At 45.2% G+C, this 13,054-nt stretch overlaps 4 protein-coding genes across 4 annotated transcripts; 2 read left to right on the forward strand and 2 right to left on the reverse strand.

Annotated features, from left to right (window-relative positions):
• Positions 1 to 937: 937 nt before the first annotated feature.
• FOMMEDRAFT_92996 (FAD/NAD-binding domain-containing protein) lies at positions 938 to 2,518 on the forward strand (the record flags this gene model as incomplete). Its single annotated transcript, XM_007269860.1, has 4 exons — positions 938 to 1,702; positions 1,759 to 1,877; positions 1,926 to 2,055; positions 2,111 to 2,518. 4 exons carry the CDS (start codon positions 938 to 940, stop codon positions 2,516 to 2,518), a joined length of 1,422 nt encoding a protein of 473 aa, XP_007269922.1.
• Positions 2,519 to 2,755: 237 nt separating this feature from the next.
• On the reverse strand, positions 2,756 to 4,110 carry FOMMEDRAFT_92946 (UbiA prenyltransferase; the record flags this gene model as incomplete). Its single annotated transcript, XM_007269857.1, has 8 exons — positions 2,756 to 2,841; positions 2,898 to 3,149; positions 3,213 to 3,229; positions 3,291 to 3,485; positions 3,609 to 3,711; positions 3,772 to 3,924; positions 3,988 to 4,021; positions 4,072 to 4,110. The coding sequence occupies 8 exons, from the start codon at positions 4,108 to 4,110 to the stop codon at positions 2,756 to 2,758; spliced, it is 879 nt and encodes a 292-aa protein (XP_007269919.1).
• Positions 4,111 to 4,832: 722 nt separating this feature from the next.
• On the reverse strand, positions 4,833 to 6,673 carry FOMMEDRAFT_160173 (uncharacterized protein; the record flags this gene model as incomplete). Its single annotated transcript, XM_007269989.1, has 14 exons — positions 4,833 to 5,133; positions 5,190 to 5,227; positions 5,283 to 5,291; positions 5,348 to 5,406; positions 5,459 to 5,557; positions 5,618 to 5,661; positions 5,720 to 5,799; positions 5,857 to 5,954; positions 6,020 to 6,098; positions 6,196 to 6,224; positions 6,287 to 6,329; positions 6,379 to 6,473; positions 6,528 to 6,562; positions 6,618 to 6,673. The coding sequence occupies 14 exons, from the start codon at positions 6,671 to 6,673 to the stop codon at positions 4,833 to 4,835; spliced, it is 1,065 nt and encodes a 354-aa protein (XP_007270051.1).
• An 828-nt stretch (positions 6,674 to 7,501) lies between these two features.
• FOMMEDRAFT_112793 (S-adenosyl-L-methionine-dependent methyltransferase) lies at positions 7,502 to 9,529 on the forward strand (the record flags this gene model as incomplete). Its single annotated transcript, XM_007269990.1, has 10 exons — positions 7,502 to 7,753; positions 7,811 to 7,885; positions 7,946 to 8,000; positions 8,056 to 8,173; positions 8,235 to 8,288; positions 8,340 to 8,566; positions 8,616 to 8,764; positions 8,814 to 8,868; positions 8,928 to 9,211; positions 9,274 to 9,529. 10 exons carry the CDS (start codon positions 7,502 to 7,504, stop codon positions 9,415 to 9,417), a joined length of 1,413 nt encoding a protein of 470 aa, XP_007270052.1. The 3' UTR covers positions 9,418 to 9,529.
• Positions 9,530 to 13,054: the final 3,525 nt, after the last annotated feature.

A 13,054-nucleotide genomic window follows, 5' to 3' on the forward strand; every position in this document is an offset into this window, starting at 1 on the left:
ATGAAGCAAGCTGTGAGAGAGCAAGCTGAGTCCACTATCCCCCCTCTTTGTGTGATCCCTCTAAGCCTCTCACATAACCTCTCTTTCCCCTTTCTTAACAGGAACCGACTAGTGTACCATAATTTCGGTCAACAACACCCTATGAATAAACTTAAAATCTGTACAGGGGGGGGTACCCCCCCTGTACAAACCTCAAAACTTGAGAAATACGTTCATAATAATAAATATGGTAATATAGCCAACACTTATGACAGTATCCCTGATTGCCTGTCACTTTGTCATCGGAGTTACATCTGTATTTAGTATAATTGATGATCAACATGTTCTCTCAGAACATTTGCCCTTAGCTATAGCATCTATGAATCTTGGTGTTACGGGAAGCAAATTTTGTCTAAATCTATCCTATCTTGCTTATATACAGAGTTTATGAAAATAGGATGCCTTTTTTCTAGCAGAATTCTTACGGGAAGTCATCCAATATAGCACTGTCTTCTGATTCTAAACATGATTTGGCCTAGATGTATAGGTGCACGATCGAGTTTGAAGGCACTGATTGTCAGATGTTCCAAATGATTGCTGCATCTTTGAATAAAATTTTAGTCAAGTGTAAATTCCCACGGCGCTGGTATGTGACATGTGTTGTATTACTTATACAGTACATGTACTCAGAAATTAGAATACTACCATACCTAGCGCCGAGAAAATGTGCGGGACCGCACATTACCGTCTTTGATCATAGTCCGGAAATTCGGCAGTATTTTGGCGCTGCTGATATGGACAAGTAATATACGTGTGCTCCATCACATAGTCGAACGTGCTCAATGAGCAAAATTTTTCCTGTTCAGACGATCCCGGCATATCTCCTCTCGAGTAACGCCTTCGGTCAGTGGTTCGTCTCGCATGTAGTATAGACAACTAAGCGTCTACATTAGGCCCGATGACTGTGGGATCCTTGTCCAAAGAGAATGATACTAATGCGCTACGCCCATCTCAGAACGAGCATCTCTGCCGAGTTCGCGAAGCGGATTTACGCCTTCGAATACTGATAGTCGGATGCGGACTAGGTGGAATGGCAGCTGCTCACTGTCTTGCCCGGGCCGGTCATGATATTGTTATTCTCGAGTCGGAAAGTGTTCTGGAAGAAGAGGGCGCTGGGCTACAGGTATCCCCAAATGCTTCCCGCTTGCTTACACGCTGGGGTCTAGCGAACAAGCTCGCAGAGGTGGCAGTTGAACCTCAGGGTGTCGCATTTCGACGCTACGAGAACGGCGAGCTCGTCGGGTACGCGCGGTGGGGAAGTGTGATGCGGCAAATGCACGGGGCTCCAAATTACCATGTTCACAGAGCGGACCTACACAAACTGTTGCTTGACCTAATATCTACCTCTCCAAGAATCAAGCTGAGACTGGATGCACGTGTTGTGGACATGAATCCAGTCCCTGATCCTCAAGTATCCGTAAGGCTTGCAACAGGAGAGACTGTAATTGGAGATATAATAATCGGTTCGGATGGAGTGAAAAGCATGGTAAGAAGCATCGTTCTGGGATATCCAGATCGAGCGGAACCCACCGGGGATGTTGCCTATCGAACAGTCATTCCTGCAGACTGGATACGGGATGACCCAGAGTTGAAGTCTCTGATAGAGACTCCCGAGATTACTGCCTGGATGGGTCCAAAGAAACATATGATTGGGTATTGTATAGTGCGTAGATCTGCTTCAACAAAAGAAAACGGTAACTCATGTTGTCGAATTGATAGAGAGCAAAGGGAGAGTATAACATGGCTATGGTTCATCAAGAAGGATTCACGGAAGAACCATGGTCGCCAGAAACCGACCCAGATAAATTAAGGCTCACTTTTGCTGACTTCGAGCCTCGGTACGTTAGAGAAAGCAAGTAATGTACGGTTTGCTGACAGCGTAAAAGTGTCCGCAAACTGCTTTCGCATGTCACATCTACTCTCAGGTGGAGGCTAACAGACCACGATCCCCTCGAAAGATGGATACATCCTGCTGGTCGCGTCGTCCTTCTTGGGGATGCATGCCACCCCATGCTTGTATATCTGACCGTTTTATGCTTCATCTTCGCATTCTCACTCATGATTATTGCAGCCATACCGTGCTCAAGGTGCTGCAATGGCATTCGAAGACGCAGCAGTGCTCGGCTCTCTCTTATCTCGACTTTCTTCCCTCGCGCAACTACCAAGGCTCCTCTATGCATACGAAAGCATTCGCCGTCCGCGTGCAACAAAGACGCAGCTCGCTAGTCGAATGAATCAGTATATTTTCCATCTCCCCGATGGGCCGGAGCAGGAGCAACGTGATTCCCAGATGCGCAGTGCAATGAAGTTTGAGCTTGAACAGGCGTGCCTGGAAAAATCACCTGGACTCGATCAACTTAACGAAGGGAATGCTAACCAGTGGGCTGATAAGCAAAAGAATATCGAACAATTCTCCTATGATGCAGATGCGGCGGCGGACTTTTGGCTAGCCGAGAATGGTGAAATTTCGTATAATTAGAAGCTTCAAGTTGATTAAGCAGATATATAACATCCCCGAAAGGTGAACTGCTATGCGAGAACATTGACTATGATCTAAACATTTTCCAACCCTGCAAATAAGATCTACGCCGTTCGGTCGCCGTACCACATCGCGGTTGATTGGTTTTCTCGGGCCTGATGGTCTAGCGGCTCAAAGTTAAGCCCGTTGAGTGAATCCCGAGATACGATCAGACCATAAAGTATGAAGCCGTAGTTCCTAAGCCCGCAAAACCCGAGCATAGTCTGCCATTATGCCGGCGAACACGAGGGGCCCAAGAATGAACGCATTGTTCTTGAAGTTTTCTGTAAATTGCCGTCAGAATTTAGACCATTTCACTGATATTCCTTATGTCACTAACCCCAGCAACTTTGAGTCGAGTCAACATCCAGGATCATAAGCTGATATAGAAGCTGCACTGCGGTCCCTCCGACAGAAACAACGAAATATGGTGTGCCATGGCCGTTGGCGACTCCGGCATAATAAAGACATAGGACGAAAGCGGCATCAAAAATGGCTGCCGCATACCACACATAATCTCCGAAGAACAAGGAGGTTGACCAAACGCCAACCTTAATGTCATCCTTTCTGTCCTGGCACCCATATACAGTGTCTGATCAATTCGCATTGTTAGAAACGTGCTCTTGAAGCTAATAATCAATCGGTCTTAGCCCACCATACATCATGGTCCAGCTGTCAAAAGGAAATGTTGCCATCAGACTTCTGTCAGCTTTTTAACAGACGGCTGACATACCAAAACATGCCGGTGAACATTAGCCAAATTGCGCTGGGTAGCTTCTCGAGATCATTATCGATTTGGTACCAAGATTGTATGAATCCTACGTTCACACCGATAGCCAACCATGCTTGTGGCCAGTATGAAACTCGTTTAATCAACGGGTATATGATAAACCTGAGGAAAAAATTCAGAAATTGAATAATTCGGAGGCTATTTGGGCGCGTACAGAGGGATCATTTCTAACATCGATAACCAGAATCTGAAATGGCGGTGTGAGCTTCGCTATGAGAATTTGATCAAGGTGAGAAGGAAACATACACAGTTCTGTCATACGTCGAGAAGAACAGAACGCCAATCAGGTACTGTAGCAACAAGAATACCGTTGCAGAGAAGACTGAAACTCGACCGGAGGCCATCGGCCTTCCCTTCGTTCTCTCTGCGTGAGAATCCATCACATCAGTCGTATGCAGGGCTTTAGCCCAATGACAGCACATACCGACTGCAGCATCGAACTTCCGATCAAAGATATCGTTCACTGTGCATGCTGGGCTCCGTATGATGAAGGCTCCGAAGACAGTCTTCAGCAGTAGTGGTAGGATCTCGACGAAAGGTGTTCTGCTAGTATACGAAGCCATTCCCAATCCCCAGACTAAACATGGGTGTACGAATGGTCAGAACACGATAGTAGAATTGGTTGCAGCGAAAAACATACTCATCGGCCAGAAGAACAATAGTCCACCAGCGGGCTGTTTCTCTCATTAATCACAAAGCTGACTGCAAAGAAGCAGGTACACACCTTATGAATTCGCATAAGCTCCAAGTAAGGTCGAATCATTTTCGCGAATCGTAGTCTCGTAGTAGAACAGGAAAGGTATTTGCTAGTTGATACCTGCCAGCTCAAAAATTGGTTTAAAATCACCGGTGAGGCATGTCCCGCCGAGATGATTCGGCCATCGCTCCGCAGTGAGCGGTAGATTCAAAATGTCGAATTTCGGGAAGTCGCATAGAATGAGCCCGTTTCCGATGAAGTTATGCAAGGCTGTCTTTCTCAAGAACCGCCGCCGATATTGATGGCCCTGAATAAAGCGTTTGAACTGATGTCGAATTGCACGTGGATTGATGCAAACTGATTTGTACACTTTTTGCCACGCACTGCACAGGCGATCTTGATACGGTTTTGCGATCGCCACCCGGATCAAGTTTGACTTTCGATCAGGGGCGGAAACACTTTGAGTGCTCACCGCCGGTGCCGCAAATTGAGATTGCATCACATCACATGGATAAATTTAAATTGTATCGACAATATCAATGATGAAGGTCAAATAGTACTGAATTTCATTTTAATTATTGTCTCACCGATGTGGGAGGAGTTGAAATAGGTGTAAGCAACTTTGGTATATCGAAATTAGTCTACAGCAGGTCCACATGAACGCAGGTGCAATACGGCAGGAAGTTTTACAGCGAATTAAATGGGGAATCCAATAAACAAGGTCCTCGGAGTCAATCAGATCAGAATAATGTACAAATCATAAGTTAACGTCCAGCAGTCCGTATCAATCAGACCCGATAACCTTGTGGTCGTCTGACAGAGAGCTCGTACCCGTCGTTATAATCAATTGAACGGCAGCCCCTATCCCAATGTGCGTTACGTCCCGTTTGTGAAACCAGAGTTGACCCCGTAAGTGTCGAACTCACATGCGATTCGTCCTCAAGGTCGTTCCCTATGTTTCCGAGTATGCGGGCTTCAAAGTTGTTCCGAACACCGTTGTACCCTGCATAGGACACTTGTGCGGGGTCCGGTTTGGACGTCGCAGACTTCAGGTTGAGAATGAGACGTCCTGTCATAATGCAGTTGATCCTACAATTTCGCTAAGTCATCAAAAAACAAGTACAGACATATAACAATGTACTTACATCACGCCGAAATTTGCATTAATGGCTTTCAAGTCTTGCTGTTTAGGTCATGAGCTAAATCCCAAATACTAAATCGAACGGGCTTAGTCTTACCGATGCAATCTGAAAATGGATTCAGTCAGCATTTACTGCAAAGAACGTATGGAAGGGCTACATACCAAGTCAAAAAGTACAGTCGTCAGATTAACCAGGAACATGATTAGGAAATACACTATGCCTGAGCGTTCTTTGAGTATCCGATTGGCAGTAGTAATTGGTGGAGTACTCACCATCTCTGGCGATGACCCGTAGTAACGTTGAATGGAATACACTCTGCATTCTCGATACAACGTAGGAGCGATAGATCGTTAGAGTAAGAACAACCGCGTCTTTGTGCGCTGCTTAGCGACCCCTGGCGGCATCATAATCACGGACGAATATAAACTTACCCGTGCAAAGTTCCGAGATCCAAAATATTGCGAATTTATGAGCGCTACATGATAAATGGGGTAAGAATAGCTTAACTGCGGATCCAAACGAAGGCCGCTTACTTCTCGGGTGCTACAGCGAGTACGCAGGCCACGAAGCCTTTCGGTAAGACCACCGGAGCTCCCCATTTAAGATTAGCATACTGATGGAAGTCAGTAAAGTCCGTGCGTAGCTTCGGACCGAGCAGTTTGTTACGTACGAGCTTGCAGAAAACCTCCGCGATGAGGAAAATTGCAATGAAGCCCGCCGCGACGAGGTTTCGGCCATATATGCAGTATGTTCGGAGGATAAAAACAGCTAATGCATGGAAGCATTTGTCAATGATATGAGTTTAAAATCGTAACTTCCCCATCTGTACTTACACCCTATGACCACGCGCTGAAATGTGGCGATATATCCTGCATATCGGAAAAACCTTTCACACCTAGAATGGAGTGCTGTCTGAGAGGATGTCTCATGAGAAAGAGAGTCGTGCGTACGGCTATTACAACGTCAAGTTAGATCATGAATCTTCCGGAATAGAAGAGCTCTAGCTTACCTTTCCCATAAACCCCGGGTCGTGGAATGCTGTAACGATGAAGCGGTTTAGACTGGCATGTAGATGAATTTAGCGGGTGAGGTGGACGAACCGACTATAGTAGGTACGACTGCTAAAATAAAAATCCATCGATTCTGGAGCAATATTATTAGAATGCGGTGTACAGAAGGCGAACACATTTACCAAGAACCAGAGAAGTGTCACTCCGGTCCAGTGTTTCTTCCATATCTTGTCTACTTCTCTGGGAATCGTGAGCAGGGTGTCATAAAGAAGCATGACTGGAACAAATAAATCAGCAACAGGTACTGTCATAGATAGCTGCTCTTACTTACCGAAGGCAGCCAAGTCATAATATTTAGCAGCTTCGCTATAAGCCATTGTTAGTCGTGGTACTATAGTCCAACGCATGAGTAGACACATACAGATGCGTTGCAGCTGTGGCGAGTTGCGCGAGCTCTGCAGGCGACGGAGCGGACATGCTGAATCGATCCCAGGTAAATTATGGTTAAGTCATAGAAGTGTACACAGGCTTTATAAATATTTATCGGACTTGTTTCACGTAGAGGAGTCAAGCCATCATCAGAGGATATGCAAAAGGAGAAATTGGCATCTCACGTTGGAACTCGTCCGTAATTCCGGCAAGGTACATGCGGTGCACTGCACTTTTGCCGATTGACTGACGGTTTCGATGAGCTTGACATGTGTATGCACTCAAACGCCGCGGGTTGTTCAACCCAATGAATGATCGCAGGCGCCAGATCACCACGCACATGTCCTTGGGTGCCATTCACAGCAACGTGAAGAGGGAATAGCCGAATTTGAACGCATTGATCGCGCAAGTGTTCAGGTGCAAGCGGTGCAGCATGTGAACTTTCTTTAGACCGGATCTCTTGGATTAAACCGAGATCACAAAAAAGCCGAGCTCAGTGGACTTCCGTTAATGGTAGATCAATGGAGACTCGTTTACATACGGCATTGCTCTTGGGTGATTAATTTTTGCGATCGGATAAGTAACTGATGGATGCTATTCGAAACAGGTCCGCCAGCACCACCGAAAATCCTGCTTAAATTGGCAAAAATACTATTTATAAGCCTTCCTTTCGGGGCCAACACTTTATCCTCTCCAACAATGGTAGAAGACTCACACGAACCTGGTCGCTCTTGTGCAAACTATAGTCAAAGAATTGCATCAACTGCATCTATCAATATCAGAACATGGGCGAATTGCTCTGCCAGGGACTGGCATATAAGATGACTGACTGCGAAACAAAACGCACCCAACCTCATTACCTCACGCATACACAACATGACTGCTGAACTGAAAGCCCTTCGTGATATAATTTCCGCGTCCATCGATAGAATTGACCAGGTCTGCGCTGCGGCCGGCAAGGATTTCCCTTCCCTTGACCAGCCTGTCCAGTTTTCGGAGTTCACCCCTGACGGGATCCGCAACCACCCCCAGGTTGCAGAAGCGATCGGCCCAGCAGTAGCTGCTGCATTCCAGCTCATCCAGACACTCCAGCCTCCTCCTGTTACACTCACTACATCTGCATTCAGGGTGAGAGTTATGGACTCATGAGACTCACAGAAAAGAGAATGTTTACACTTACCGTAGCACACGCTGCCCCTCGCACTCGGCGTCGCGGAAAGGGCAAATGTTGCCGAGATTATCAGATCCGCAGGACCAAAGGTAACCGTTTATCGCATAATTGCCGAAGAGTCCTTTCTCAGAACTATAATCCTCGTTTAGGGATTGCATGTCAACGAGATTGCATCCAAGAGCAACATCGACCCCAAGAAGCTCGGTAAGGATAACTTACTACACGAACTCCATGGTCTAGAGATTGATGTATTACCAAGCACGCATCCTCCGTTTCCTCGCTACGAACCATTGGTTCAAGGAGGTTGCGCCAGATGTTTTCGCAACTAACTTGTTGTCTTCGCTTCTTGACACTGGAAAGGAAGTGACCCCCGACTTGTAAGTTAACTCAGATTAACCAATGGCAATAGAAACCGTTCACCTCACTGACTAATCCTAGCGCTGTGAACAAACACAAGGAAACACCTGGGCTTGCTGCAATCGCAGGATATGGGTATGTCCTTGACTTTGAGGACTGTCGCATCTGCTGAATGTCTCCGTCCAGTGCCGACGAGCCTTTCAAAGCACTTGCGCAATTCCAAGACGTCATATTTGACCCCAAGACAGCATTCTCAGAGGAGGTCAATGAGACAGGCCTCCAAAAGGCACTCGGCATAGAACGAGACCAGTGGACATATTACGACTCTCCTGAGGGACGCTATCGCGGAAGTCGCTTTGCCGCTGCGATGTCGGCCAGTTCGAAGCTTCATCCACCTCAGGCCGTTTTGACCGGTAAGGACGTTTGAGGATTTTAATTTGACTGTATTGAAAATCTCTTCAGGCTTCAATTGGGAATCAGTTCCCAAGAACGGTCTAGTGATTGATGTCGGAGGCGGGGCCGGCCACGTCGGATTGGAAATTGCAAAGGCATTCCCTGGACTGAATGTTGCCATCGAGGACCGCCCAGTGACCCTGGAAAGCGCGAAAAACGTAAGTGTCCAGATGTTCCAGATGCGGCAGGCACTAATCTCCAATGTAGTACTGGAAAGCGAATCTACCGTCACACATCGAGTCGGGCAAAGTCCACTTCGTCGGTTCGTCCTAGTTTCCTTCCATTAAATGCTTTGACTTGACGACCCTGAACCGACTGCAGGATGCGATTTCTTTGAGCCACAACCGGCGTTGCCCGCTACTCCTGATGTTTTCTTGTTGCGTATGATTCTCCACGACTGGTCGGACAAATACTGCATCAAACTGCTTCGCAACCTCCGTAATGCTGCCGGTCCAGACACGAAACTCGTTATCATTGACAGTATCATCAGCTATGCGTGCGAAGCACCGCTGAAACCAGGTTCTGAGGCTGCACCGAGTCCACCGAAGCCGCTATTACCAAACCTCGGCGGTGCAAACTTGCTTGCGTACGAGGTCGACATTGTGGTACGTTCTGTTTTAGCCCGTAACAGCGCTGGAGGTAGAATGCTCACACGCACAAACCCTAGGTCATGTCTTGCCTCCACTCAGCGGAACGTACCGCCGATGGTTTCCAGAGTGTTGTCGAAGCCAGTGGCTGGAAACTCGTTGAAATTCGCAAGAATCCTGCGAGTAAGATATGGTGGCCATCCATCATTTGCGTGCCTGCATAGACCTTTTCATTTGATTACTGCCGGTCGGGTATACATCGGACATTGTGTCAGATCAATGACTACTGTGGTGATTGTTCTGTGTTTGCTTGTAACAAATGTAACTCCTGTAAAAACCTCGCCTAGTCGTAAATAAAATAAAGTGTGATGTGACATACATGTGAAAGAAAACACTCGTGTCACGGATCGTTTAAGTAAGTTATGAACCTTAAGTAAGCCTAATCCGGAATAACACCAAGTCTCAGGCCCACAGCTGGTGTTGCTCATCCAACTCGTGGAATTGAGCTTGACTATGTCTAGGCGCACAGACTTATACGAGCTTGCTTGTAGCACGCAGTACCTAAATCTTCCAGCCATTTTGTACTTTGAAAGCTCTCTGTCACTCTCTTCTCCGAGGAAAATTCAGTCTATCATGTTGACATGGAGCCGACGGCCCACTGGGAACTGGAATTTATCACGCAAGTTTTCCTCTAGAACTCTCGAGATGATAATAAGGAAACATAAAGGCGAAGCAGAACTCTATAACCACCTCGTTTCGAGGCAGCTCAGTGCACGCAAGTCAGCACGTTGCACATATAATGTAGCTGTTACTCTATATCGCTCGCTCTTTGGAATCACGTCTGATGCCTGGCTGCGATTGCAATTATCCTCTCGCTCTGAAGGACCGCTGGCTATTATAACCTCCTAGATACTGCTTCTGCTTCTGTCCATATTGATTATCACCTTTTTGCCTGAAGCTAGGACTATTGATTTCCAACGGCTTATTAGATGGATTTCGCTCTCTTGCTCTGCTGAATTATTCCTCGAGGAACTATAATATACTTATCTTACCCGTTGTGAACCCGAACTCGGATGTCCAAAGGAAATGCAATTTTCTCTATCATCTACTTAATAATACACTGTGATTGTCAATACATTACATGTATAATAGCCTACTACTTTACTTGATTTGCTCCGGCAACGATAGTCGTCTGCCCAATGTTCTGAGAACCTAACTCACTCGAGGCAGCATTCAGGAAACTAAATTTATTGTGTGGCGGTGGAATATTAATAAACTGGCAGGAGCCCTTACCCGTTATGCACAAGCAAAGATCTAAAGATGTCGTTGTAATGCCTATGGAAAGTTACATTCAAGGTGACTCAGCTTCCCCAATGTGGATCCCCTGCTAAATATAGTATTGATAATGACGGTATGCAAAATAGATTTGTTTACAATGAAGGGATATATCATTGTCCTATTTTTACTCGTGGAAAATGAAATTGACATTGTCTGCAAGATATGTTGAAATTATATTCCCATCACTATCTCGAAAATAGATCAAGTGATGGCCAGCAAATTCTCATTCGTGATATCATTGTAGGGGTCCCCTTTTTTTCACAAATAAAACAAAATAAATAAAAGAAGAAGAATTCTCCAAATCGGGTATTGCGAATGGCCAGGTAAATGTTATAAGTTAGGTATCACATATTCTCAATAACAATTAGGCGTCTAATACCCACCAGCGACGCGCTGCCTGTGTTACTGCACAAACAGAATTTTACTGGACGAAAGCATATATTTCAGCCATGTATCTCGACCCTACATTCAGTCATGTCGTGTGAACAAGGATGTAACATGACTATTTTTTAGCTGTAGCAAAATGTATCCTTCTCGTGTATACTGGACCATTCGAAATCATGTTTCGACATGCTGATGCAACTACAACAAAGTACATGTTATGTTTCACTTGTCAGAATATTTATGCACATATTATTATTTGCTCTTGCTAGTGCAATGAACTTGAATGAAGTCTATAAAATACTGGACGTTTTCTTCCCAGAGGATCTCAGCATCACTCACTGCAGTCATCTACCTTCGCTGCGCTGACGGTAACTGTGAGTCAACCTTCATACCAATGTCCTGGATGTACTATCTCAACAAAGTGTCCAGTTACAGAGTATACATTAAATCATGTGCAGAGTTGAGATAACCGATTATTGCGACGGCACGCGTGATACGGAAGTAAAACATAAGTGCACTAGGAGCTCTGCTAATCATGGGTGAGTTGTGTTCAAGAACTACGACAGGTATTTTAATAGATCTTGCATGGCATTGTGTTACGCCTTGTTTACCAATTCAAATCTGTTCAGTCTCTTTCCCATCGATATAACCCACTGACCATGTAATCCTAGGCTTTGTTCGAGGGCTAAGAAGAAATATTATTCCGCATGTGCAAGTGGAGATCCCAGACATTGCACAGGCATACCGGATTCCAGAAAATACAGGATCAATGGTAGAGCTAGTATCCTGGAGAACATATTTTACAAACGCTGTAACGGAAAGTACATGAATTCTCTTCTCCAAGAGTTGAGGTGAAAGGAATCGTTCAGTGTATTGGCAACATATGACAAGTTAATACTATTGTCTATGTACAAAGTTAATTTGAACTAGTGGTAATAAATTGGAATATCAAATGCACGAGTGTAGATGTATATGTGAGAATAATAAAAGTGATATTTATTGTAATCTGAGACGGCATATACAGTGCGCGTCAAAAGTATTGCAACACACCACGTGTTTTTCATTTTGCCTCTACACGTCATTCCACACAACACTTATGCCCATATAAATTACATGTAAATTAAGTGTGATATACTGCAAATATATGTATGTAAAAAAGACTGCAAAATGTGCAGTAATTATACAAGACGGACGGATCTAAAAAAAACATGCTGTTGCATTACATATGCACACAGCACATACACTTTAAAAAGGCTGCCCCAGTGCTCATTATTTCGACACCTGTGCCTCCTTTTGCACCCTGGGCTTTAGTATTACCTCTATTCTACTCTATGCACTACACTACACCCACTCATAAAGCACGTCTATTGGACTACAAGCATGCTGGCATGTCTTACTCTGAGTGTGCCAAAAGGCTTGGCCTTTCTCGTTCTACTGTCTCCTGATTGCACTGCAAGCTCCTCCTTACTGGTGATCCATACTTTGTTATGCCTAAGCCAGGTCGTCCCACCAAGCTTTCGTTGCCCGACTGTTGTTCTGCTGCTAGAATGCTTGCATCTGGTTCAGCTTGTAATGCTACCAATCTCAAACGAAACCACTTCCCTCATGTCAGCAAGAGTACCATGTGTTGTCACTTTTATAAACATAGTCTTAAGGCCTATGTTTGTTGCCATAAGCCCTTTCTCAGCATCAAATTGAGGCAGGCTAGAAAAGAATGGGCTCACACGTTTGGAGATTGGACTACTCTAGACTGGCATTCTGTCATTTTCTCTGATGAGTCCAAATTCAATCTTTTTGGCTCTGATGGTTGTCAGTAGTGTTACAGGAGGTCTGGGCAGGAGTTTGATGATGTTTATGTGCAGAAGATGGTGAAGCATGGAGGTGGAAGTATTATGGTTTGGGGGTGTGTCACTTCCAAAGGTGTTGGGACTCTTCATAGGATTGAGGGTAAGATGGATGCAGAGATGTACACACAAATCCTACAGAGTTCACTTCTCTCTACCTTGAAGAAACTCAGAATCACTAAGAAGTATACTCATTTTGCTCAGGACAATGATCCCAAGCACAAGTCTAAACTTGCTACTACTTGGTTTGAGTCTCATCATGTTTATCTTCTTCTATGGGCTTCTAGTTCACCTG

The sequence above is a fragment of the Fomitiporia mediterranea genome (assembly GCF_000271605.1).
Source record: "Fomitiporia mediterranea MF3/22 unplaced genomic scaffold FOMMEscaffold_11, whole genome shotgun sequence".
NCBI lineage: Eukaryota > Fungi > Basidiomycota > Agaricomycetes > Hymenochaetales > Hymenochaetaceae > Fomitiporia > Fomitiporia mediterranea.